Source organism: Haliaeetus albicilla, chromosome 4 (genome assembly GCF_947461875.1).
Source record: "Haliaeetus albicilla chromosome 4, bHalAlb1.1, whole genome shotgun sequence".
In the NCBI taxonomy this organism is placed as follows: Eukaryota; Metazoa; Chordata; class Aves; order Accipitriformes; family Accipitridae; genus Haliaeetus; species Haliaeetus albicilla.
The window spans coordinates 40,991,366-41,018,825 of record NC_091486.1 but is presented as its reverse complement, the minus strand read 5'-3'; the positions used below and the strand labels follow the sequence as shown (position 1 = coordinate 41,018,825).

Sequence of the window (27,460 nt, the reverse complement as noted above, 5' to 3'; positions counted from 1 at the left end):
GATTTGCAGGGCTAGCACCACAAATAATCATTTATTTAACATCTTAAATAAATCCTGTTTCATTCAGATACAGTTTTCCTCTGCTCAGTGGTAGTGGAAGTACCTTGAACATTTTCCTGTTTTCTTTTTTCCTTTGTTAACTCTTAGGAATTTTAATGAAACCACAGATGCTTTAGTCACTTCGATGCTTGCTTTCCCTGGAACAGATAACACATGCATGAATGAAAGCAATTCGTAAGTAGTTCTTGGTTTTCTTCCATTTAAATTCCAAATCTGCAAGAGAATTGACATAACACCATTAGCCATTAGACCTTAATAACTATCTTTGATTATCTGCAGAATTTTCATACATCAGTGCCACATGCAGAGAAAAAAAATATCTCCTGCCTCTCTTCAGATTGACTTGCAGACTCTTTCAGCTCATTAGGAGATGTCTAACTGGCCTTTTGCAGGCAGGCACAAGCTTGCGCTGCTCACAGACTTGAGCTGGCAGGATGCAAGTCAGTTCTGAGCAGAGAGCTGTATAGTCATGACTGGTGTGAAGCAGACCTCAGCCCTGCCGAGAGCCCATGTGGCTCCCATGCGGCTTGGAGCAAAGGCTTGCATCTGTCAATTACAGAACAGTAGATATCCTTGAAGACAGGAAACTGTACTCTGCTTTAAGGCTGAGACTGAGACTTCCACACAGTCCCAGGACCCGGTCCCAATTTTAACACTGAGCCCACCCAGGAAGTTGTCAGCATAGCTTTTGTTATCTGTATCTAAAAGCTGTGCCATGAGGGCTGGTTTGTTTCAGGCCCTACAGATAATTTTTCAAAGAATTGGTAGTAAAATCCTGGGCAGATTTGCATGCTCATATCTGCAGGTAAATATTTCTACTGAGTATTTACAGTGACTGCCTAGTCAATACAGTCCATCGCAGGACTTCCCAGTTATTGCAATGACAATTGCAATGACAATAGCCATTATTTCTGCACTGTAAGATGATTTTGGCCTTTGTGTGCTAACTCCTTACACTGTCTACTGTGGGAATGAATTGGTGTCTGGATTCCTTCTCATCAGCTGAATGAATCCAGGCACAGAGAGCAGTAGTGAGGGCTCTCTGCCGAGAGGCACTGAAGATGGTGGGAGGATGGGTATTCCCTGAAGCACCTGGAGCTGACAAAAAGGTCTGCTTTTCTGCTGAAGCTACTCACTGCTATCCTTGCTGTCATTAAACATGACAGCAATTAGCATTGTTTGCACACCTGAGCATAGAGAACCTCAGAGGAAAATGTGTTCATTTTCAGGCAGTGTTTAAAGGAGGACATGCTTGGCCAGTGGATTATCAGTGGAAACCGGAGAACTAAGTATTCTGCCTGCAACTGCACAGATGGCATGCAGGTAACTTGAATAAACCCAAAAGTGCGGGGCTTTGGGGGGATATTTGGGGGGCTTGTAGGTTGGGAGTGGTTTTGTGGGCAGGCATGACACTAAGGGGAACTCAGTGTTAAAATTCCTCCTGTCTCTTTTTGGCCTTGTTGAATTTGTACACTGGATAACCACTGTCTGCACGAGTTTGGGGACAGGAAGGGAAAGAGCATCCTCAGAAGATTCACATGCTAATATATCTGTCCACTCCCCATGGTGGGAAAAGGTTTAATGGTGTTTTTGCATGCTGTATCGTTGTCCCATTTAGCAGAGGTGAACATGTATTCAAGAGGAAAATTGCATTTTATACAAGCACTGTCATTATATGAAAGCATAGCTATTATTGTTGTTGGCTCTTCAGAATTTAACTTTATCCAAAGTCTAGATCCATCTGCTTTTACTCTGTGCTGTACTATAAATAGTGATGATTAATAGTACTAGTTATTTGCTTTACAGTGGTACATACAGTACCAGATATGGGCACTGCTGGGCTTAGTGTCTTTACATGCACATGGGGAAAAGGCAGATTCTGTCCCAAGGATGTTACCATTTTACAGTCCAGTTTGAAGTTGAGCTCTCCTCCCTCCAGTGCTGTTCACCTGTCTTCAGATTTTTTCTAGTAGGAAATCAGACTGATGGTGCAGCGTGATGCCACTTGTAAGATAAAGCATGTACTTAGTGGATTGTTCCTAGTCATTCCTTAAAATGCAGCTATTTTATGCAGTTTTCTGGACATACTTTTAATGATGTGAAATTAAGTGTATTGGCATCATTTCTTTGGTAAGTCAGGATGATGTTCAACACTGACTCTCACTTCTAGCAGGCACAGGCAGGTGTTCTTCAGCATGAAGGAAGCTATTTTGCATATTCTGATGCAAAGTTATGAACAGATACACAATGGAGGAGGCCAGGGTTTTTGTTATGGATGAGCTGAAAGAAGCAGCTAGCATGCTGTCTGGTAGGACACTTCAACCTTACGAAACAGTCAATGTGACTTTGACCCTCAGCATGTTAAATTATATATTCAGGACTAATCCAGGGTTTCTCTGAAGCTCGGGAAAATATTCCCAATGACTGACAGTAAAGCAAAAATGTAGAGTGTAGCTGCTGTGAAATGCAAGATGAGAGTTTGAGGCCATCACAGAGTTTTCTGCTCTGTGAGTTGTTCTGCCCTCTGCAGTTGTCTGTGCAGTCACTCTGCTGCTCTGCTAAGTAGGATCAGCCTTAATTCAGCAAAAATCTTCCTACGTAGCATGAAGCACATTTCAAGGTCTTACTGATGTCAGTAGAACTGCACTGTAGATTTAGGCAAATGTTTTTAAGCACCTCACTAAGTATGTTCAGGACAGCGCGCAGGGATGTATGCCATGTGTCTTTGCACCCTGATTTGCAAATCACCTTCTGTAGGCATTAGTCCCAGGACCAGAATGTTGCCATTGCCTGCTCTCAATCTTGTCCTGATATGATAGTTTATAGTTAAAACACAGAAGCTAACATTTTTGTTTATTTCTTTCCTCTCAGACATGTCCACAGACAAACTACACTCCCCCCCACAGAAGGACCTTCTCCACGCGGACACTTTATAACCTCACAGGGCACAATGTGGAGACCTACATTCTGGCAACTACCAAAGACTTCCTGCAAAAACGGTACAGCATAAACCTCTAGTCCTTCTCCTCTGAATTGCACTGGGAGCAGCCTCTTATACATATCGCATCCACTGTGCTTGAAGAGGTGACAGTGCAATAGGGGTTTAGAAGGGCCTCTCTGCTGGTGGTCTCCGTGAATCTGGTGAAAGGAGATAAAATGTCCTGCAATCGTGGAGTTAAAGATAAAGGTTCATGCAAGTACTCTGCTTGATCATAGCAGAGATAGCCTGGGGATAGCCTGTCAATCATCTGGTACATTGGTGGCTGCATCTGCAGACAAGCCTTTGTCTGACTCAGAAATGCTTAAAAAGAGGAAAATCTGACACAGCCTGTCATGAATTCTATATGATTCTATGAAGTAAACACTGGGGAGAGACTTTCCTCCAAGTTTGATTCTCTGAAGAGTCTCAGTGTGTTCTTCACTTAAACATGTGCATCTGTTCCAGTGAAATTAGAGGCTGAATGTTTTCTTCACCATGTTGCTGTTAGAGCTATTAGTGTGTCTGGACTCTGCAACACAGCTGCACAGCATGTCTTGGGGCAAAAATAGCCTGCCATCAAAGTTGTCAAGGAATATGTTCATCTTCCATTGATTTAAACTAACCTGCTCATCTTTGGGGTAAGAAGCAGTCATCTTATTCCTGTGTGGTAGGCAGATGGGTTAGGAGTCCACACAGCTCCAAAACGTTTCTCAAATGGAGGCTTGCAGAACAGTTTTGTGATAGTGCTGCCAAGTTCCTGTTTCCCTTTTTTCCCCCAAATAAGGGCTCCTGCAGCAGTTTTGGCTTGGCCACACACTATGTACTGGGATAAATTGTTTTAAGTCAAGCTACAATTAACTGGTGTGACAGTGGCATGCTAACATGCACCAACCAAAGGTATTAAAACTTTTGAATGAGGATAGTAATGCATTTCCCTCTGGTTTTCACTCAGGTATGGTGGCTGGAGCTTTGGGCTGCCTTTGACAACAGATCTCCAGTTTGATATCAAGCCGGTGCCCCCCAACAGAACATTGACTAAGGTAACTAACCTGGATCTGCTCATCCTAGCATGGAAAGTGTGGGACCCAGGAGAAGTGATGTCAAGTTCAGGGATATTTCAGAAAATAAAGTGAAACCCTCTGAAATCTGCAGCTTGGCATGGGAGAGATGACTTGCAGTTCATTTCCTTGTCTCTCCCCATTCTGCTTTATTGGTCTGACTTCTCTTGCTAGCAGGAGACAATTTTTCTGCTGCCATAACTTTATTATACAGAGGTGAAAAGATCAATTAGCACCTTTATCTCATGAGAGAGTGTATGTACCTTAACTAGGGCTGGCTGGTGCCTTCTGATATACCTGTTTCTCTGTTTCTGCTCAGTGAAAATGTTGTAACACATCAGTGTTAAAAGCACCAAGGCAGAAATTTGAGGTAGCAGGGAAATGCAAGTTTTTTGACAGGTTCCTATGATCTTATTGCAAAACCTAGCTACCAGGAGAGTGTTCCTGCAAGAGCAGTGCTGTTTTCAGAGGTGGCTCCAAAAGGGAATTTCACTAATTCAAAAAGGTTTGTTTCACTAACACTCAGAGCTTGTGTAATGAATTTGCCGATGTTTTCACCCCTCCAATCTTACAGCTTCATCTTAGATCTGAAAGCTATAGCTATTTGCTTATCACGTGTCAGATTTAATACCTGGAAACCTTGATAGTGTTGGAAGCAGGGCAGACTTCAGTCCTTGCTCTACTAGGGCAAGGAGAATGAAATCACTGAGCACACAGGACTTGGGGATATGCAAAGGTGGGTGCTGTGGTCTGTGTTTAAGCCTCTAACCTTAATAGCCTAAGCTATCTGTCCTTTGGTAGGTAACTTACACCTCCAACCTGGGTGCTGTGGGTTGTGCCTAAAGTAGGTGATGGTCAATACCCCCAAAGTGCATGTCCTGTCATCTGATTTTTCCCCTCAGTCCTCAGGGTTTATCGTGTCATAGGCAAGAAAAGTTATCATGGGGAGGGAAGGGCTGTTGCTGAATGAGAAGGTGACGACTGGCTATTTTTTGCCCTAAAGCAACCTTTGTCCCCCTGGCTTTCAAAGGGGTACTAGACATTTGACTGCTTAGCCTTCTTTGGGAAGTCCCCGCTGCTGGTGTTCATCACATCTGAACAACTTATTACAGAGAAGAAACCAAATTTCTGTATGCTTTATTTCACATATCCAGCTAGTGCTTCTTTCTTCTCTCCCAGAAGGCAAATGAAGCTGATGGGACTGCTTGGGCTGAAGGTGAAACGTGCTTTTTTACTCATTCAGTACTTGATGTGGTTTAATCATTGGACTTTAACTTGTAGAGCTTATGACTTTAGATAACAACCATGGAATGATTCATTTGTGCAAGCAGAACAAACCAAAATGTTATCAGTAACAATTTCTCTCCCAAATTGTTTCAATTTCTCAATTGCATGCAGGTGTGGTATAATCCTGAAGGTTATCATAGTCTTCCGGCCTATCTCAACAGCTTGAACAACTTCATTCTTCGAGCTAACTTGCCAAAAAATGAGACTTCCAGATATGGTAAGTGTCCCTTTACAGCAGCAGATAATTTCTCCCCTTTGGGGGGAAAATCCTGGTTCTGTCGAAACTGATAACAACACTTACCTTGACTTCAATGAGGGCATTTCTTTATTCCCAATTATGCAATTCCTTTTAAACGGAATGGAAAAACACGAATAAATCACATATTTCATTTGTCTTAGTCAAAGACTCAGGGGAGCTGGACAAGGAGGACCCCAGCTCCTACATAAGACATTTTCTTCATCCAAAAAATGCCAATGGTTGCTATTTGATTTATTGCCTCTCATCATGGTACTGAAATAGCTGTCTCTTGATAGGTGCCCATTAGTTATGCATAGAAAGGCTACTTTAGGTCATGTCTGGGGGTGGTTTAGATTAGTTAATTTTAATATGTCACCCTTCTGCTGAGAGGAACTCAGGATGTGTGGGTATGTGTATGTTTGTGTTTGAATGAGAATGAGAGAGAGTGAGATTAAGTGAGAAACATAATTTTCAGCTATATTTTTCCTCTGACACATGACATACAGTTTCCAAGGAGTGTCAGTAGCTGATTCAGGGTTATTGGTTCTCATAGCTTCTCCTCAGTAATGTAATGCAGCAACCCAAATTCCTGCTGATAAATCAGGGCACCCTTTCTTAACATTTATGGTTTAGCCTACATTAAGGGTGCAGCATAGGCACAAACATGTCTGTGTATGTATGCCTCTCTCTAGAGATGGAGAGGATGCAGGGAGAAAAGAAAGATTTATGTTGATGCCATTTTGAGAAATCTTATACAGAGATTTAGGGGATCTGACAAGAGTAGCAATTGTGTGCAGAAATGCCCTACAGATTTATTTTCTTTGACAAATGGTGCCCTTCCAGCCATGGCCTGGTCATGCCTAGCCCCCTCACCTCAGAGGCTTGCTGTTCCAGGTGACAGTGAAATAGGTGACAGTGTCTCTTTGCTCATAAGACTATTCCTCACTGATGTCTCTGAATTGAACTATAATGGAAAAGGCATCTGGTCTGAAGCTTTGAGTGTCATGCCGTGAATTAAAGAAACAGCAGTATGCTGATTACAAGTCAAAACAGCATGTCTCTCTTCCCACCTCCACATACCGATGCACTGAAACTCCCCTCACGACAAGCGAAACCAGTGTCTTGTCCCTGACGCCATCCTAAAATACTCACTGGCTTGTGCCTTTGAGATTTGCAGCATGCCCTCCGAGTCAGAAGGTTCAAGTTCTTCGGTGAGCGCCGCAAGAGCATATCACAAAGCTGCAGCCCCTGCCTGGGTGCAGAGAGAGGAGACCTGAGCCAGGCACTTCCAGCAGCAGGAGCATCCCAGAGCAGCTGAATTATTAAGCAGTGAAGTTTCTTGCCCTGTCTCTGTATTCCCAACACATGCTGTAGCAAGAGCAAAGGCAGGAAGCTTGTGTGAACAGTCAGAAAGTTTCCATGGGGGAAGTTTTATACCAGCAAAATAACACTTTTCAGTGGGAAAGAATAGCAGTTTCTATTCCATCTGTCCTGCTGCTTATGTGTTTTTGGAAAGAAATGCTTAGTAGTAAATGACCAGACAGATAATTCTCTGCTTCCCACTAATGATCCAAGCCATAGAATGGGGGAAATAAAATGAATGGATGAGGATAGCTCCCCTGGGGTAGTGTAAATCCAGTTTGAAATACAATTGAACAGACGTTCTGCATGGTATGTTCCTGGCAGCTAAATCTATTTGTTGTTGAGACAAATAAATGACAGTTTAAAAGAACCATTGAAATGACCAGATAAAAGTGTGTTGTCATTTCAGCAGTTTGAAAGAGGTGCCAGTCCTGCTTTAGAGGTTTGACTTAGGCTGCGTATATTTTTAAAAAATACTTAAAAAGCTTTTTACCCTGTCACTAAGCAAGTCATAATAGCTTTTGACTTATGTATATTGTGCTTTCTCATCTCTCAATCCCAACCAACAAAGAAGAGAAAGCATTGAAATGGAAATTTTGACTTCTAGCCTAAGCTTCAGTAAAGGAAAATGGCTTTATAGTGAAGTATTAACAGATTAGACAGACGGTATCTTTCATTCTCTCTCTCTCCCTTTTAGAGAAGGGAAACATTTCCTGGCTGTTTGTGTGGCTTTATCAGCAGCCTGAGATTTTAATTCCGTTTCTCTCACTGATGACAAGACTGAGTTTTTTTTCCCCTCTGAAATGAATTTCCTATGAAATATTCCCTTTCAAATTTATTTGCTCAGTATGGCGTTTGGTCAGCTAAACCCACAGTCTCCTCCTTTCTGGTCCCCATGTCACAGTGCTTGTTCTTAAGAAAAATAGCCCAGAATAGTTCTTACTTGTTTAACTGCTGAAAGCCAGGCACCTGGCTGTAAGGAGCTTAAATTTTATAGGTAGCATGTTTTAGCAAATCTCTCTGGATTTAATAGCAGCCAGAGGTCCTCCAGCACACCCTGAGAACTGAGGCATTTACTTAGGTGCCTAAACATAGATTGAGAACCTTGGTTTTAGGCACATAAACATCTTAGCCTAAACCCCTTCTCAGGTGCTAGAGTCTTAGAGACTGGGCTGTCATCGTGGTGGGACTAAGGCAGAGACCTTCACTGGAGGTTGGAACTGGCCCACCAGAGCCCCCTAAGTTCCTCCCTTTGTTAGAAAACTCTCTTTTTATAGGCACAAATTGCCTCCAAACAAAGCAAATGCACCGTAATGAACAATACCAGTATATTTTGAGCTAGGTGTTCTCCTTGGTAAAGTACTTAAACTAAATCTTATGAAGACAACTGCACATGAGCAGAAAATTTCTCTCTTGCAGCTTGTGCCTGATACAAACCCATTTTTAAGGGATCTTTTTGGAAAACATCACACTGAGCTTACAAACACAGTAACTAGATTTTTGCTAGTTCCTTTGGACAAAGCAATCTTTTTTTTTTTCTTTTCTTTTTCCTAGCAGCATAAGACAGAGTAGTTCAGAATTAACTCATTGCCAAATTGGGAACAAAAGTGTCTGTAGCTTACTTGGGTTTATGCTAGCATCTCAACAGGTGCCTGTATTGAGCAAGACATATATCATTGGAAGATTGTAGTTGTGCAGAAAGCCAACATGGAATGATTTGTTTACAATGAGAAAAGAACAAATGAAGTGAGATCATCAAAAAGCAGCTTTAAAACAAAACATATTCATCAGTTTTGAATGTGTCGGTGTTGAGGAATCTAACCTAAAATACATGGACCCACAAGCATGTGCCTAATTTTAGGTGTGAGAGTGCTCTCACTGAAGTGAATGATACTATCAGCCAGATAAATGCTGAAACAAGGCCTAGGGTTTGAATTTCAGATCTGCTGTGCATTGAAGTGAAGTCATAGGAAAAATGAGGATGCTCGAAATTCTGCCCAAGATCACACCAAGACGACAGAGCAAAAACCAGCTTTTGATCTGCTTTTCTTCTCTACTCACAGTTTTCTGTATTACTGTCAATATCAGGAACTGGTGAAGGAAGCTTTAAGTTAGCCACATTTTAAATTTCTTTTTTTTGTTGTTTTTGTAGGTATTGTCTTATCAGCTCATCCATATCCTGGAGGACAGAGTCAGGAACAAGTAATGTAAGAAGATTCATTTGGCTGATGCCTGAATTGTTTAACTTCAAAAGGAGCAAACCAGCTTCTTGGAAACCATAAACCAGCCTAAATTACTGAATATCTTTCTCTAAATGATGAAACTGCTTTCTTCCTTGTCTTCATTCCCTCTATGCATGAATAGCACCCTGCATGCCACAGAGCTGCAGATTCCTGTTAGGGTTTCTTTGCAGGATCCCATATAGATCTGGAGGTCACAGTTACAGCATCACACACTTTTGTCCTTTGGCACAATTAATAATAATTACATGATTTTCCCTTCGGCCTTTCCAATCAATGCTATGGTACAGTGTTACGACTCAGTGCTGTGAGTCCTTTTTGCTAGGTGTAATTACCATCAGCAAAAGATGGTGGCACAGAATTGGGACCTCTTTGCTTCTGAGCTCTGAATATTGCCTCTACAATGAGGGATATCTGCCACTTTGATTCACCATATACATCTTTCTCCACTTTCTCCCCAGGCTCAATAGCTTACTCGACATCATAGTTTCAATGTCTGTTTTGGTTGGCTACTCTATCACAACGGCAAGCTTTGTGCTCTACGTGGTAAAAGAACATCAAACGAAAGCCAAACAACTGCAGCATATTTCAGGCATTGGGATGACAAGCTATTGGGTGACTAACTTCGTTTATGATCTGGTAAATAATTCACATTCCTAAATGCACCAAGAGTAGCATTACACAGCAGGGGAAAAAAAGTTCTTTATTTAAAGTTGGTTGCCTAGACTTCTTAATAGTATTATTACCAAGAGTGTTATGTACTAATTGTTCTCCAAGGCATTGAAGAGTATTAAATGTGAACTGCAACACCGGATTTTGCTAAGCGAAGGCATTCCTTCTCTCTCATGTGTATGCAAAATACTCAGCACATTTATATGAGCGCAACACACAACAGGCCAGAGCTTGATTTCAATTTTAACATGCAAGCAGCAAGCTGCTTTTCTGTTAGCTTGCAGGGCTAGATTAGTTGTCATGCAGGCTTTACGTATCTGGGGTAAGGCTTTGGAGCTTGAGGCTGCAGCCATTTTGGAAACCCTGAGAGCACAGGGTGTGACATTAGCAGACATCTCACAGCTGACACTCCCCTTTTGGACAAAAATCCATTGCTGGGTTGAATGCTGTCTTTAAGATTACATATTATAGAGGTTTTTAAGCCAAGGAAAGCTACTAATGCAGCTATATGCCTTCCAGGATCCAAGCAAGTTCCTTTATACAGTGCTGCACTGCGCTGTATAGATTTACCACCTTGTTCCTATAGACAGTTGAGCTCCCCAGCACTGTGCTGCATTATGTGGCATAGGCATGCCCTTGTTCTCCCTGAATTTAAGTTTCCTCATGGTAAAGAAAGAGAGTTAATAGCACTGCTGGAAAGCATCGCTGGGCTAAGAGGATAAATATGCACAGTGTCTGTAGACTAAAGTGCTTTGTGTCTTATGAATTACCTTCAGTGCACAATGTCAAACCATCCACATAGTTAGAGATCTGCAAGTGCAGACTATCTCTGCTTGTGAGCTTTGGCATTGCCAGCTATGCTGTCATGGTAATCAGCTCTACGTATCTGACAAATTTCTATTGATGCAGTTTTGCTAGTGCCTAAAATCCCAGTGATATCATCAGTTCCTGAAAATATGAAATCTTCGAGGGCATTTGGGTAGCCAGCCCCCTTTGATGCAGTGAGGGCTAGGGGCTGAAATCCCTTGGGGAATGTGAACCTCGACTCTCTGCAGAGCACAGCCTAAGCTTCTAGGTGTTTTGGTGACACTGCTGCACGCTAACAAAGCAGTCCCAACAATACAGTTCTCACCACTAAGTAGTCTAAACTGCCTGCTTATAGGGGCTGGTGTGATTAGGCAACAGCACAAGTATCTCCTGCCTTGCAGGAGGGGCTTGAAAGGGGTCTGAAGGCAGTGTGGCTGCAGTCTGGCCTGGCAGAGCAGCCCCAAGTCATAGCACAGGGGTAAGGATGGGGTAGGCCTGCGCCTGCTTCCCTGATCCAGGCACTTGCTCCAGCACTGCATATTTGTAAATCAGCCTGTGGAAAAATCCCCAGAGTCCTTGCCACAATCAGTATTCAGCGGGCTGAAACTAATCCAGCGCTCTCGGCAACTTGATATTTCTCAGTGAATCCCTGCCAGTAAATTCTGTTAAATCCCAAAGCTGGGGAAGAGAGGAACCTTTCAAGGCAGACGTTTGGTAGGTCCCTGGCTTGACTTAATGTTATAAAGACTAGATTTACAGGGCACAATGAAGTGGTCTGACTGCAAGGCTAACAGAAAACCCAAAGGGGTATTTTTCATTCACAGCCTTTTTTTAAGGCACTTTCTGCCCACAGTCCTTAATGTTGAGGCTTAGCCTATTCAAAGTGGCTTTGTGGGAATTCATTTGCAAGACTCCCAAAAGTGTCAGGAGGACTAAGACCCCTCCTATATTTGGTTTCCCTTAGAAAACCCGAGTTGCACTTGTGGGACCAGATTCAGACCTGGCGTTGTTGCTTCTGCATAGTTCTAGAAAAATGTTTAAGAATTATCTTCCTTATAACATCTTTTTAATATCATTTTGCAGGTACTTTTTATGGTCCCTATTGGACTCTCAATAGGAGTTATTTCATCCTTCCAGATACCAGCTTTCTGCAACAATAATAACTTACTGGCAGTATTTCTTCTGCTGTTACTGTTTGGGTAAGTAAGTGTGGAGCTTTGTTATTTAAATATCATTGCACGGAGTGAGGAACTGGATATTGCAGGCTGCTGCAATTTGAGATCCAAGGGAAGAGTACGTGGGCTTTTTTCTTCAATGTGCACTTTACGAATGGTGACTAGTTGCTCCTTCCAGGAGCAGTGAGCTAAACTACTGTTGTCATGCCTGCTTTATTCAAAGTAAACTCTATGTGAGGGTATGAAATATTCAAGGTCACACTGACAGCCCAAGCTGGAAGCAGATGCTTACTGAACTATTGCAAAGTTCAAGATACAGAAGCATTTCGAAATCAGAGAGGGAAAAAAAAAAAAACCAAAACCAAACAGCAGCACAATTCAGGAAAACTTAGCAAAACTGTCTCCCTGGCTTTGAATCCTCCAGGCCCAGTCTGTCTGCCTTCATTCGGGGCTCCATGTTCGAAGTGTGTATTATAAACTTTTTGTCCAAACTGTAACAGATACAAAGCCATTTTTCCTTCTTTAAGCTCCTGTAATATGGAAATCTAGTCACATGCCAAAACAGAACTGTTGTGTTGTCTGAGGTCTTTAGTTGTTTCTTTTCAATTGCTCTTTCAGTTACCATAGTATTCTCTGCACTGTTGGCAATTTATAGGTTTGCAACATTTTCATGGATGTACCTGCTGGCTGGGTTTTTCAAAGAAACAGGAATGGCCTTTATTGTTTATGTCTGTGTCAACTTGTTCTTTGGCATCAATACCATTATTACTCACTCAGTTGTATTTCTGCTCTCCCAGGAAAAGGCCACGGACCAGGTAGGAATCCTACTAATACTAACCCCTTGGTGAAACAGCAGGAGGCTTCTTGTTGAGTTTGGTGGCTTTGATCAGGTCCTTAGCAGCTGGCTGGTTTCAAGATATTTGAGGTAGACCAAGCAGAGGACACTAGTTGCAGGACTTAATGGGGTTCCCTATAGACAGGACATGAGTCAAATATGAATCTTGCTTGTCTGTAAATCTGCACCCCCAGCAAAGAAGGAAATTGTGGTGACAGAGGGGAGAATACAAAAAGAGAGGCAGAAAACTGCCCGTGCAAAGAAGGGCAGGAGGTGGTTGTAGATGTTTGATAAACAGTTGATAGGGGCTTCGAACCATTGCTAAGTTCTTGCAGCACAAACTGCAAGAGTGGAGAGTGACAACTCGATGTCATTGCCGAGTCTGACGTGCTGCATTAAGCCCAGCACCGTCTGTGTGTTATCTAGATCTGTAATGCAATCATCTTCTCCCTGCAAGGATGAAAAGTGACTCACAGGGAGTGATGATTCCCTAAACTAAAGCCTTCTCTTAAACTGAGATATCCCTGGGATAAAATGTACACCTTACGTTTAGTTTTCTTTTTTTTTTTATAAAGGGCAATTACATTGTAAAACAATAGCTGGGTTGGATTTTTCTCTTTAGCTGGACAGTGCTTGTTTAGCAATGCCCTGGATTTTAGGGATGTGCAATTATGATCATCTTTATCCCTCTGTGCCCCAGTGGCAGGGAGTCAGTTTCTTTCCTGCCTCTCCACTTTTCTGTGTGCTCTAATCCTTTCTTCTGCCAGAAACATGCCAAATTTCTCTGTATGAGAGTTCATAAGCATGAGACTGCGCACTGGGCTGTTTTGCTATGAATTAACTGGAAAAGGCCTTCTAAGTCCGTTCAAGCCAAATCTTGTGCTTTGTGGAGACATTTGTCCAAGGAAAACAGGACAGTGCTCCAGGGGAGTGGGCTGTGCTCCACAGTGGGCTGGTACGGCACCTGTGTAGTTTTGGGAGGCACAGTGCAGCTCAGTGGCAGGATTCAGCTCTGGCTTACAGGTGGGTTTCAGGCCGCTGCATGCCCAGGGTGAGGTGGCTGGAGCAGCAGTGAGGGACTGCACTGGGAGCTGACTGCTGTTTACTATGGGTGATCACAACCTCAGAGCTACCTGTTGACTTCTCTGACCTTGTGCCTGTGAAACGAGCTGTCTCCAGAGCTCTTTGCTCTCAATTTATCTCTGCTCTGAGACACAAGTAAATCCCAATGTAATTGTTACACTTCAGTCCCACAGTAAAACCTATGAATTTATTCCATGAATAAAAACAGTGACTGACTGTGTGAAACCTAACTTTTTGGTGTCTTTTCAGGGCTTGCGTGATCTCGCTGAAAACTTAAGGCATGTGTTCCTTCTGTTCCCACAATTTTGCTTTGGCTATGGCTTGATTGAACTGTCGCAGGATCAGGCGCTGCTGGGCTTCTTAAAAGCCTATGGAGTAGACTACCCTAACAAAACCTTTGAGCTGGACAAGACCACATCCAAGCTGTTTGCGATGTTTATCCAGGGCACCGTGTTTTTTGCCATTCGTCTTATGGTTCACGACAGGCTAATTCAGAGAGTCTGGAACAACATACTACAGTAAGTAATATCTGGAGTCTCGCAATGAAAACAGACCAGGCCAGTGTTCAGTGGCTTAATTCTGTGCTCTTGCACCATCATTGTCAATTATGAAGCCAATAAATTTCCAAGATACTTTGCAAACGTGGAGTAAGTTTTCTCTGGTAGCAGTCCTGGTACCTACCAGTAATTAGAGTATTAAATAATAGAAGCATAGGTTACTGGAGTCCCTTGGTAGTCCTTGCTGGCTGAGACTGTGGCCCTTGTTTCAGGGCTCTGGGTTTGGTGGCCTGATGTTCAGCTGGTTGGTAAGAACAGTCAGTCCACTGACAACCTCCTCTGTTTGAATCTCCCCATCTCCTCTGGCTTGGGTGCACACAGGGAGGAGTGAGAACAGTCTTGTCACCTGCTTTATGAGTGTGTCCACAAGGCAGGACGTGCTCCAGCTCAGAATATTTGCTGAAAAAGAGAAAAAAATTTAGGCAGAAAGAGAATACTGGAGTTTTAAATTCCCAAAATGGAGCAAATATCAGGAGAGAATAGAAACTGTCTGTATTTCTGAGTATTTTTTGTATGCCCTGGGATCTCATAGGAAGGCTTCTTAGTATCTATCCCAAACACACAGGCCCACTGCTGTCTGCTTGCCAGAGGGTAAGGTTCATTCTCTGCCCTCCCTGTAGGTTCCTGTTTGACAAAGTACATGGGAAAGCATCACTTCTGCCACCCGCAGCTGAAGAGGATGGGGACGTCCAGGCAGAGAGGAACCGGGTGGAGTCTGGCAAAGCTGACTTTGACGTGGTGCAGCTCCAGAATCTCACAAAGGTCTACCACCTTCCTCACAAACGCATTGTGGCTGTGAAAAACATCAGCCTCGGGATTCCTGCTGGAGAGGTAAGTGAGGGAAAAGGCTGCAGGCACCTTCTACCCTGGGCAGGGAAACTGGAACAGATCCACAGTCCCACTGTCATCTTCTCTCCCAGTCCTTGCCACTGTCCCAGCACAACTGTGATGGTTTGTTCTGCTCTGACCCCTTTGTTTGCCTTATTTGTTGATTGTTGGGGTTACGGTAGTGATGAAAGGCTCCTGGTGGATTTGGGACACCAAGTGACAGTTTGAATGCCCTAGAAAGAGGAAAGGTGGATGGGACAGTGATGGAGCTGTATTCAGAGCAAAATGTCTGCATGCTGTGTTTGTACAGCACCTAGGACAGCGCAGTCTTGGGGGGTCACTGTGGATTACCATATGGTAAATGAAGACAGCACAATTTGTCCAGCTGCAATTATTCACCTAAACTGCATGGGAGACAGTGAGTCAGGCTTATCTGCTTGTATTTTCCCATAAGGGAAAGACAAATCACTTCAGCTGAAGACACATTTTCATGAATCAGGACTTAAAACTAACTCTAAAGAAAAAAACGTTCTTTGGTCATGTCAGTGGAGTTACCTGCAATAACACTGACTCATGAGAAGAGAAAAGACAGGAGCACACAGAGCACCTCTGAGATCCAGAGGAAAGTGGAGACCAGATTCTACCTCAGGCCGTGCACCTGTGCACAGGGGAAGCTTGGAATTAATCCTTGGTACCTCATTTTTTTTAATCGCCTGGATCCCACTGAGGTGGAAGGACGTAGGGTGCTGGGCAGGAGGAATGTGGAGACTTTGGTGCTGATCTTTCTGGCAGAGGATTTTTTCAAAGCCACAGCTGGCATTGAGGTTTCTAACTTCTGGCAAAAGTCACCCTGATGCTGGTGGGGTTTAGGATGCCATTCCCCATCCGTCAGCAGAGGCCGTGGCCCTGCACCGCAGACTGTGCACAGATACTGTCCCTGCATGGACCTCAAGGTGGGAAAGAGCCTCAGATCGATGCTGTGCATCTGCAGTGGGCCCAGCACATGAGGATTTTCAGATCAGCTCATCTGTACTAACAATATCAAAATAATAGTAATTATCAGCACAATGGCGATTGCTTATGCAACACACAACTGCATATCTCCAACCTTAGCAATAAAACATAGATTGTAGCATGAGATACTGAACTGCACTACAGGGAGCCAGTTCTTAATCTTATTAATGTAGTGCATTAGTGAGATTATTTGACAAAAATCTGGTGTCGCATTAAGGTTTTACCAATGACAGCACAAACCTCACTCACCTCATTCCTATGAATAGCTCTGTTCCTGTCAATGGGAGGTTTTGCACAAATTAGATAATCAGGATTTGGCCTGTCAGATGAGCTCGCTGCAGAAATGCACCGTGCAGTAAAAGGAATGACTCTATTAGAGACACATCCTTGATTCTTCACCATATTAAACAAACGGTCCTAATATAAGCTGCGGTATATTGCACCATAAACAACCTCCATTATAACGTTCCTATGCTCTGAGTACCTCTGCCTCTCTTGCAATTCATCTTGCTCAAGGGTCCAGAGAAAAGAAGAGACAAGATGCACTGAGCACTCATCTTGGAGCAATATTTCTGCAGTATAAATACAGCATGGTTACATTTCTCCTTTTCTTTCCCACAACCCAGTGCTTTGGCTTGCTTGGTGTGAACGGAGCTGGAAAGACGACCATCTTTAAGATGTTGACGGGTGATATTGGAGCATCCAGTGGAATGTTGCGGGTTCAGGATCATTCTGGGTATGGAGGATGTGATTTCTGGGGAAGGCCTGTGAACAAATCAGCCTGAGAACAGTTTTCAAGGCTGGATGGCAAAGGAAAAGAAATGTAAAAGTCTGAAACAAAACAAAACATTCAAAACAGTGCAAAGATAAATAAGGCAGGGAATTTCATCCCTTGGAGATGGTATGGTTGCTTCCCTAGGGGGTCTGCATTTTGCTGTCTGTTGTGGTTTAGGCCCAGTGAGCAACTAAGCACCAACCAGCTGCTGGCTCACTCCTCCCCCTCTGGTGGGATGGGAAGTAGAATTGGAAGAAAAAGGTAAAACCTCATGCATTGAGATAAATACAGTTTAACAGGACAACATAAGAAGGGAAGAAGTAATAATAACAATAATACTAATAAAAGAATATATAAAGCGAGTGATGCACAATGCAATTGCTCACCACCCGGAACCTGATGCTCAGCCCATTCCTGAGCCATGATCCCTCTTCCACCCGGCCAGCTTCCCCAGTTATATACTGAGCATGACGTCATATGGTATGGAATATCCCCTTGGCTAGTTGGGGTCAGCTGTCCTGGGTGTGCCCCCTCACAGCTTCTTGTGAAAATTAACTCTATCCCAGCTGAACCCAGGACACTGTCGTACTTTTGCTGTTCTCAGTGGTGTTTCTTCCACTTCATTCCATTGCAGATGGGATCAGACTCAGATCCTCAGCTGAGTGTGATCCCATTTCTGAGCTAGTATCTGGAGACCAGTAGGACTCATCTCAAAGCGCTCTTTAACTGCAGTTGGCTTGGTGGCAGCTGTGCCATCTGAAGTGCTGGCAGTAATTGGAAAGCGATGTACTAGACATCGTGGCTAACAGACATTGAAAATACAATTCTTCCTTTGCAGAACTGAGGGCCTAAAAGCTGAAGGTCTGCAAATTCATAGCATTTTCCTTCAAGGGTTAGGGAAGGGAGTAGGAAGCAGGAGGAAGGGTTTCTCTCTCTCCTGTCTGATTCCAGAGTGTGTTGGCAATTCAGTGTGTTTAAAATGACTTGTCAACTTCTTTACACAGGTCCTTGAATGACATTAGTGAGGCACACTGGTCACTCTTTGGCTACTGTCCTCAAGAAGATGCCTTGGATGACTTGCTGACAGTGGAAGAGCACATGTATTACTATGCTAGGCTCCACGGCATCCCAGAGAGAGAGATCAAAGGAGTGAGTAACACTGGGGCTTGACTTAAAGCATTTTCCTGTTACTGAGAGCCTTTACATTGATATAATTAGTCTTTCAATAAATAGATATGTGTGGGGTAATTTATGCCTGGACTCTTGCTCCCATAGGTTGTACTCCAGCTTCTCCACCGGCTGAATATGATGGCCTACAAAGACAGAGTCACCTCTATGTGCAGTTATGGCACCAACAGAAAATTGTCAACTGCTCTGGCTCTCATTGGGAATCCATCAATTCTGCTGCTGGTGAGAAATGGGGGCCTTGTTGGGGGAAAGATGGGCAGATCTTTGGGCTGGCAGGGGTACTTTGACAGTCTAGCAAAGCCTCCTCAGGCACAGCTTACAGGACACGCCCCAAATGCCCACACTTAGCCTGACAACATATGAATCAGAGGAAAGTTTAGATTCCAGCAAGCACCCAAATTTTCTCTGAGGGCATAAGAGAGTGGTGAGTCTGCCAGTTTCTCTGTTAGCATCTTTCAGAGGTCTAAAATAGATCCTGTATTTGCCAATTAAACTCTCCTTGTTCCCAGCTCGCTCTTGGTTTTTTTTGTATCGACTAATCTGCAGAGTCTTGCAAGAAAAGCAGCATCCAAGGCTCCAAATCTATAGGAGAGCAAAGGAGCAACTTCCCTCAGGATTAGAACATAAAACTATTTTTCTAGGTTTGGCTTCCCCTTTTGTCTTTCACTTTGAAATTTCCAGTTCTTCCATGAGATATGCCATTGCTAAAATATACCTTTTTGTGCAGTTTTTCCACTTGCTGTGTTTTGAATGTGTGCAGTGCTCTGTGAGCAGGTTTCCCAATATTAAATTTGATACCTAGTGGACATAAATCTCCCTTGCCCCAACTTGTATCGAGCCCAGCACTGCTGCCTTTACTTCTGATCACATATACCAGTGCTCTAGCTGCTTTTGTGAGATAAAAAATCTCAATACAAATAGAAGGTGGGGAAATTTCCTCTGTACAGACTGCTGCCTGAACCCAAGCTGTTTTATTTCTGCATTGTCCTCAACAATAACAATTTGTCAATCAGAAATTGGCTAACAATTTTATCAGCAATGCATAAGACAGGAGATAGTATACCATCTTTCATCTCTGGCTTTCTTTCTAAATGGAGAAATGCAACACTTGCTTCTTCAGCATATGAGAAGGAGGCGAAACACAGGTGATGTGGGAACCAAGTGCCAGTTGATAGCTTCTTGTCTGAGATTATGCCTGTGGTGTTTATGGATATTTAAAATGCCATGGTATAAAATGCACAGTAGGGTTGATCTTGGGTGGTGCTATCACAGCCAGTCAGTTCCTCTAGAGTCCAACAGAGGTTGAGAGTTCTCACCAGTCATCAGGGAGCTGTGCAGCTCCAAAGGGCAGCAAGGATGGAGGTCTTGGTCAAGCTGACTTGCTTCTGCTTGAAGGGAGCATAGGATGTCTCAGTCAAATCCATAATGCAGTTGAAGATAAACCTTCTCCTGGATCTGCACCAGTGTAGGCTCTCCTGTGGGTCCTTGGTAAGAAACATAACACTAATGATGAACCTAAAAAGAGCACAAGTTTTAGGAAGATGAGATTTTGAGTGCAAATTTACATTCAGTCCTGTTTTTCCCAATAGGATGAACCAAGCTCTGGAATGGATCCAAATGCTAAACGCCACCTTTGGAAAATCATCAGTGAGGAAGTGCAGAACAAATGCTCGGTGATACTCACATCCCACAGGTAGGGCTGGTTTGGCTCTGCCTCCAGTGTCAGGATCTGCAGGAGGTATGGAGAGGCCTGTCCTTCACGCTCCCTGTTGGTCCTTGCAGAATTTCAGGGCACTGAACTATGACAGGTTCGGGAGTTTGTTGTGGCTGAATGTGGGTGCCCACAGAGTCACAACACTTTAGGGAAGATCAATAATGCTCTCAGATTACTAAAATAACTATTTTTTTTATACCTTCTGAATGACTTACTTATTAGAGTTTCTTGGTTGGTTTTTCAGCATGGAAGAATGTGAAGCCCTCTGTACCAGGCTGGCTATTATGGTGAATGGGAGTTTTCAGTGCATTGGCTCTTTGCAGCATATCAAGAGCAGGTCAGTAAAATGTACCTATTTCACTTTTACTGAACGGCATATGGAGTTAGTAACCTACAGCTTTGAGGGCTCAGAAGATGAGACCTGTGTTAACAGGGCATCAAAATAACGTCATTTTCTGGTTTATGTTTCTTACTACAGCATTGAAATTCTCTGTTAACTAATGCACTTTCTACTCTCTCACAGCCTTTTTTCCCAGAGATGTGTTCCCCAAAGTAATCTGTTCACTGCTGAAAATGTGAAATACATGTTAGGGTTGAGCTTCAATTTTATTAGTTATCACAATAGCTCGGCTTCTTATTAAGTTTCACTGCAGGTTAACAACCCTGACCCCATTCAGGCTGCACTCTGCCTGGATTAGATTTCCCCAAAGAGGCTGTGCAGCACTCTCAAAGGATTTTCTTTATCTGTTTCTCTTTTCTACTGTGTTAATTGTGATTTTCTTTTTCCCCTAGGTTTGGAAGAGGATTCACTGTGAAGATGCACTTAAATAGCAACACAGTTTGCACTGAGATGTTGACAGAGTTCATGAAGTCACACTTTCCAAACACATGCCTGAAGGTAAGCAGGACAAATGCTTTCAGGAAGGGCCCTCTCAATGCCTTCAAATTAACCAAGAGGATCTTGCAAGATAGACATCTTGTAACATATTGTGCACATAGATGCGTACTCTCAGAGTGTAAGGGATTCATACACGCACACTTGTCAGTGCTATCAGCAACATCGTCCAAGGACCGGAGCACCCAAGTTCCCTGGTGGCTTAAATAACTTCAGCCAAACAGCTGCAGTGATCCTATAAGGCAGCTGTTAGGTGACCCTCTGCCCCTGGGAATGGTCCCACTGAAGTCTGGACTGCATGGAGACTCACTTCATATTCAGTAGGTAATGAGATGGTTGGGTGCTTCCAGTAACTGAATAACTGTAAAACCGGAGTAACTGAGTCACAAATCCCATCCGTTGTCCATAACCCAGTCTCTGCATTAATCAAAATGGCAGACTTGGAGCTGGAAAATGCTACCACTACCCTCCAGCCTCCAGCTCTGGGGCTTAGTTATCATCTCCCAGTCACAAAACCCACAAAAAACTCTCAACGGGGAAACACAGGTCAATACTGGACAATAATATTCTTCACCTTTAGGAGCCAGCAGGGGAGAACACACCCTCTGCCCCTTCACTCTCCCATCATTCAGCTCCTCTTTGCTTTCGTTCTGAGCCAGACAACCATCAGACCTGTTGGCTCTTCATAGGCAGCAACCTCTTAACTTTACTCCATCGTTCCTGTTCCCACAGGATCGGCATTTCAACATGGTGGAGTATCACGTTCCAGTCTCTGCAGGAGGGGTAGCAAATATATTTGATCTCCTGGAAGCCAGCAAAGCAGCCTTCAATATCAGGCACTTCTCAGTGAGTCAAACAACGTTAGAGGAGGTAAGGAATTAAAAATGTGTGGCCATCCATTTAAAACTGTTAACAAGGGAGCAGAGTGATGGTTACACATAATGGACTGCTGCACACAATAGACTACATTTTGAAAGGGATTTCCATCTATATTCCTCCTGGGGATACTTTATCAGTGCTACTGCCTCCAGATACCTGTGCTGGTGCTAGGAGAATGCACATAGAAAGCTGCCTGTAGCATAAAGGATCTGTTCTTCCCTCTGTCCCTGCTGATTTCAGCAGCCTCGTGGGTGTGGATGAAGGGCAGGATTATGAATCACCCCTGAGTTCAGTGCTAGGCTTTCCACCAGTCCTGGAAATTTACTTGATTTCGCTCTTTCTTGTACTGTATTTAGGTTGTAAGTTCATTTAGCATTACTCCAAACTTAGCTTCATGGCTAAGTTCCTTCCATTTTCCCTTGGAAGAACATTCCCATCGGCATCAAAATCTTGTAGGAAACACATCAGCTGAAGGGGTGCTGCAAGGACTATCCAGAAGAAATCATCCTGTTGAGCATCAGCTTCTGATATATTAGGTCTGTCCCAGAGAGAGGAGCAAAACTTGCAGCTCTGTAATCCTCTGAATTGTTAAATAGAGATCTGGGGGAAGAGAGAGGTCCTCAATACTGTTTTAATAAGGGGCAGTGGTTGTGAGAGAAACGGGCAGGCAAACCACAGGAAGCCCCGTGTCATGTTTCGTGGGAGGACAGCTTGGATTTGTGTATATGCAAATGTGCAGGTAGCGTTCTAGTAAGAATATTTTATGTATTCATTAGATACTGTTCAAATGAAGACTGTTACGTGTGATTATATATACCTATCTATATAATGTGCAGTTGTGCATGCACAGATGTCAATTATATATAGACAGATGGGTTTATAAAGTAATAATATAGCTGTATTACACCGTGATCAAAACGAGCCACCACACGGGTATTAGCTCACTAGTACTTTTGAAACATGAACTGCAGGACAACTAGGTTCTGTACAGGAGTGTCTAGCTTTGCATCCCAGCTGTTGATTCAGCGGTACAGGAGCATCCATTTATTTGCGTTAGCCCATGGAAGCCCAACATTTCATGGAATCATAGAATGGTTTGGGTTGGAAGGGACCTTAAAGATCATCTAGTTCCAACCCCCCTGCTACAGGCAGGGACACCTTCCACTAGATGAGGTTGCTCAAAGCCCCATCCAACCTGGCCTTGAACCCTTCCAGGGATGGGGCATCCACAGCCTCTCTGGGCAACCTGTTCCAGTGCCTCACCACCCTCACAGTGAAGAACTTCTTCCTTACATCTAATCTAAATCCGCCCTCTTTCAGTTTAAAGCTGATACGCCTCATCCTATCAATTTGCATTTCTCAAATCCAGCATGAATCCATTCCTGAGTACTCTCTCCAGGCTCACAGTCAAATAAACAGCCATTCCTTTTTTATATTCATTCAGATTGTAAATTATTTATGCTGTCACATACTTGTCACACAATGTTTTCCTTTAAACTTCTAGGTTTTCATCAACTTTGCTAAAGATCAAGCAGATCCTGATGGCTCGGATGCAGGCCCTGATGTGGCACTGGACGGCTCTGACACAAGTAGTCAAGATAGCACCATAAGCTCCATCTATTGAAGGGATCCAACCACAGGGGATGATAGAAGCTGAGGAAAAGACCTGATGGCCCCTCGGGGTTCTTCCAGCCCTGTTTTCTATGATTCTGGGATGGTGGGGATAAAAAGTCCCATTTCCTTAAAGTACTTTTTTTTTATATGCACTTATTTTGTTAGAAGGAACATGGTAGGCATTTGGTTACAAATCAGATTGGTCTTTCCACAGGTTCTTTTTTTTCCTGTTCCCCAGTTCTTGTTTTATGATCACTTTAATGCCTGTGAGGCTTAGCTGACATCACCTGTTGCTCGTGGCCATTTGCTTACAGCAGAAATGGCTGTGATGGAGCAGAGGAGCTGTCAGCAGTGCAGGGTGTTTGACAAAAACACAGCCCCACGGCTGCCCTCTCTGAAAGCCCAGGCTCCACTCCTTGGTCAGCAACAGACTTTCTGAGTGACCACGAAAAAGTCACTCAGTTTTGACAGCTTCCCCACTGGTGACATGGGGTTCATGGCCTTGCCCTACCTCACAGGGGTGTTGTGAGGACATAGGTGTTACATACTGAGAGTCACATATACCGTTGGTGGGGGCCATCACATCTTTGGTAATGACATAAAGCATATATGTATGTGTGGGTTATGTCAGTACGAATAGAATTATTTTAAAAGTCAGCACTTCCAATGGTTTTGGTTTGTTCCCGTAGTTTGTTCCAACTCTGTGTAACTCCTCCAGTCCCAGGCAGTTCCTGGATCTTGGTAACCAACGGAAGATCATTCCACCAACCAGCCCCTTTCTCCTTTTGGCTGGTGTTCAGGGCTTCTTCACTACAGCAGAAGAATGGTACGAGGCAGGTAGAGTTGTTGAATCTGCTGATATGAAGAAGTTTACTTAATCAGATTGTGTTTCCCCAAGCAGAGTAAAAGCAATGAGCATCTCCCTTGCACAGAAAACCTCCCTCTCCTGGGCAGCTCTGCCTCTCTGCTTCCTTGTCAGTGACCTTCCTCCTCAGCACCTGAGTGGAGGCTGCCCCTGTAACTCTAGAGCTGTGTTTTCCCACATAACGAGGCATAATTAGCTTCTCCTTCAAAGACTCTGCCCACTGGCTTTAAAGCAGACCTCTGCCTACCTGTGAGCAGCAGCCCCCTAGCAGCTGAGTTCAGGACACCAGCACGCACATCCTGCTTTTTTCCCCCAGAATCATTAATAGATAGAATAGTTTAATACTGCTCTTTGTTATATGTATCAGCATAAGGCCTCAAAGACTCAGTTTTGGGTCATTGATGTACGTGGTGCTATTCAAGCACATAATGAACTTAAACTGTTTGAGCTCAATAAACTTACTGTTGCTGGTAAAAGAGATTGCCAATAAAGCCAGGTCGTACTTACCTTGTAACATCTGGGAAGGCCTGTATGGTACTCAGTTTTGGGTTCACATGCACAATTCCAGCCAGACGGGCTTTTTTCCCTTTTTTTTTTTTTTTTTTTCCCGAAGCTGATTTGACCAAAGGAAACTTCAGATGAAAGCTGCAATGACACATCTTTCTCACCCTGACCATCAGAGTGGTTTTACTAGTTCAGTTACCATTTGATGCTAAGGCTTGCTGAGATAATCACGCAAGGATTAGGTACTTTAAATATCAAGGGTGTTTGGGATTTTACAGTGGGATACTGAAGTTCAGAGTTTAGCTGCTGCAAGGAGGTCACGTTTCCTCCTTGATCTTGGTGTAAACTTCTTACTGATAGCAGGAGTTCTGTTGCGGATCGAAGGTTTTATCAAGCCTTGAATTATGCCTCAACCTGCTGACTGTAATTAAAACTGGAATTCAGCTTCTTTCCAGAGTGCATTTGACACCTGCAGTTTATAAGTAACTGAAAAAGCTGCCCAGACATTCATTGTAGCTTCTATTATTATGTCTCCAGCTCTGCAAAAGCTCTTTTTTTCTCATTTTCATTGCATATCTTATACAGATCACAGTACAAAATTAAGCTTTTCTCTAATGGTGGAGGGCTTCTGCTCCCTGCAAAGGACTCAGAGCATGAATGCAAATGATTTAAATGCTGTCTTGTAATACCAATCAGAGTATTATTTTATTACGTTGATGGCTTTGCAACTGCCAGTGAAAGATGGATCTTCAGACTCTGTCCAGATGTACTTTACATTTAATTGAGGGAGACTGATACAAAGCTATTCTTTTGTTCCTTTAGAGCCTGCTAATCAAAAAAAAAAAAAAAAAGGAAGTGATTCATTGGAATACTTCAAGTTGCAGTTTAACTGGGTAAAATAGTTTTCAAAAAAAAGCAAAAAAGCATCCTTTGAATTTTCACCCAATTCTGGCATTAATAGAAACATCTGCTTCACACGAAATGTGTCATGGCCATGATATACACTCCCTGTTTTCACTTGCAGGTAAAAATAAAACATCTGCTATTGCAATTAAGTCTGTAGATATTGGTCCAAACAAGCCAAATTTTACATACTTCAGGGAATTTAATTGAAACCTGTGGAGAAGCAGTTACAACTGTTTAGGGGGTTGAAGCATCTGGCAAGGAGGTTGTATATAACATCACCAGGGGCTGAACTACCTCTTGTGCCATATTACAAATACTCCTACTCCCTGCAGAGCCTCACGGATTCAACCTGTCCCTTTCAGAGGTAGGACACACCCTGGGCTCGATTCTGGGGCAAAAAACGTGGAAGCTAATGTATCCTGCTTCGGAACACTAGCTCCAGGTTTCTCATTGCCCTTTTGTCTCCCCGAGGAGGGTTCATCCTGATTCCAGGGGTGGCCAGGAATACAGAGCCCTGACTAAGAAAACAACTGATAAAATCTGTCTCAAAGATCATGAGCAGGCTGTACATGTCAGGGGAAGGGTGGGGACGCTCCCCTACCTTCGGTTCTTGCGGTGATCTTCACCCCGCTGATGTGCGGGTGTAATAGCAGGTGCCCCCTGTAGTCAGCCCTCTCTGAATCCCCTCAGAAATTTTGGCTTTACATGACTCTGCTTTCAAAACAAGCCAGGCAGCCAACAAGCTCGGTCCCTTCTTTGGTCTGAGCAGGGAGATAAGATCATTGAAAACCCTGACCCTGGCGTTCCAGGAAGGGACAGAGGAGCGTTCTGCGTAGCCCTGCACGTCACCTCTCCGGGTGCCAGAGATGAATGCTGCAGTCTGGGGTGGGGTGAAACAAGCTTTTCATCTCACTTCTTCAATGCAATCTCACTTCAGCCACCCTAATAACCCCTTTTTGAGGCAACAGGGAAGCCCTGCCAGAGCAGCCCGTATGTGTAAATTGGAACTGCATGGGCCTTAACCGAGCTTAATTTAAAAACTCTCTAAAATATTACAGACACAAGGTATATGCAGTGTAATCGCTGAACAAGTCCAGGGAGTCAAGGAGGAATTTCATAATTGGTTATGTGGATTGCGAGACTGATTCAAATCAGGTTTGTAATTGGAGCTGTGGACTCGGAGAGGACGATTCAAATCTCCACCCTGGCTCTCCTTCATTTATCACTTTGCGGTGCTGCTGAGAGCACGGCACTTCTCCAGCCTGATCCTTGCTTAGCTTCGGTCTCCATGCAAATGGCCACTGAGGGCTTAACTTGCAGGGTCAGAAAAGGTCAGGCAGGGGCCGAGGAAAGCTGTCCAGAAGGGCCAACGTTAAGCAATGTTTTTCTCACACCTCACCGGTACCATAAATATAAATTTAGGGTCTAATTGGATTTTTTTGTCCTTTCATGAGAGCTGCAGGAGTGGTTTTATTACTGGGTCGGATCAGGAAACACGTTTACAGGTCAAATGAATGCATCCAGGTCAACATAACTCGGTGACTAGTAAGTACGGCACAGGAGCGGGTGGTGCTCACAGACCTGTTGCCTCTGCGGACTCACTCTTGGGATCCAGCATTTGCAGGATCCGACCTCATAACAAACTCAGGATGGGGCCCCAGCCTGTTGTAGGGGCTTTGGGTTCCTTACATTGCTGCAGCTTCACTGAAGCCACTGTGAAGTTTTTTGGCTTTTTACAAGCTAAGAAAAATGTATGCTCCTGCACTTAATAGGGGAAGGGTTCTTTTGTGAGCTGGTGAAGGAAGAAAAATGGTTGTTGGATGGCAACAGCACATAGCATGATTTTACTCTCTTCTTTTTTTTTTTTTTTCAGACAACAGCTGTGATCTTGCATAGCTATAACAAAATATCAACAGTGTATTAA

At 43.6% G+C, this 27,460-nt stretch overlaps 1 protein-coding gene across 1 annotated transcript in view; it reads left to right on the top strand.

Moving 5' to 3' along the window:
- The window catches only part of ABCA12 (ATP binding cassette subfamily A member 12), a 90,272-nt gene extending 64,587 nt beyond the window's left edge, over positions 1–25,685 (top strand). The window contains exons 36-54 of the mRNA XM_069782050.1: positions 148–234; positions 1,290–1,383; positions 2,932–3,059; positions 3,993–4,080; positions 5,497–5,602; positions 9,138–9,192; positions 9,687–9,864; positions 11,788–11,903; positions 12,535–12,694; positions 14,047–14,315; positions 14,975–15,185; positions 16,823–16,932; positions 17,976–18,120; positions 18,247–18,381; positions 19,749–19,852; positions 20,118–20,210; positions 20,666–20,771; positions 21,501–21,638; positions 23,152–25,685. Of these exons, the coding sequence (XP_069638151.1) occupies positions 148–234; positions 1,290–1,383; positions 2,932–3,059; positions 3,993–4,080; positions 5,497–5,602; positions 9,138–9,192; positions 9,687–9,864; positions 11,788–11,903; positions 12,535–12,694; positions 14,047–14,315; positions 14,975–15,185; positions 16,823–16,932; positions 17,976–18,120; positions 18,247–18,381; positions 19,749–19,852; positions 20,118–20,210; positions 20,666–20,771; positions 21,501–21,638; positions 23,152–23,271 (2,443 nt within the window). The 3' untranslated portion in view covers positions 23,272–25,685. The remainder of the gene's footprint in view (positions 1–147; positions 235–1,289; positions 1,384–2,931; positions 3,060–3,992; positions 4,081–5,496; positions 5,603–9,137; positions 9,193–9,686; positions 9,865–11,787; positions 11,904–12,534; positions 12,695–14,046; positions 14,316–14,974; positions 15,186–16,822; positions 16,933–17,975; positions 18,121–18,246; positions 18,382–19,748; positions 19,853–20,117; positions 20,211–20,665; positions 20,772–21,500; positions 21,639–23,151) is intronic.
- The last annotated feature ends 1,775 nt before the right edge of the window (positions 25,686–27,460 follow it).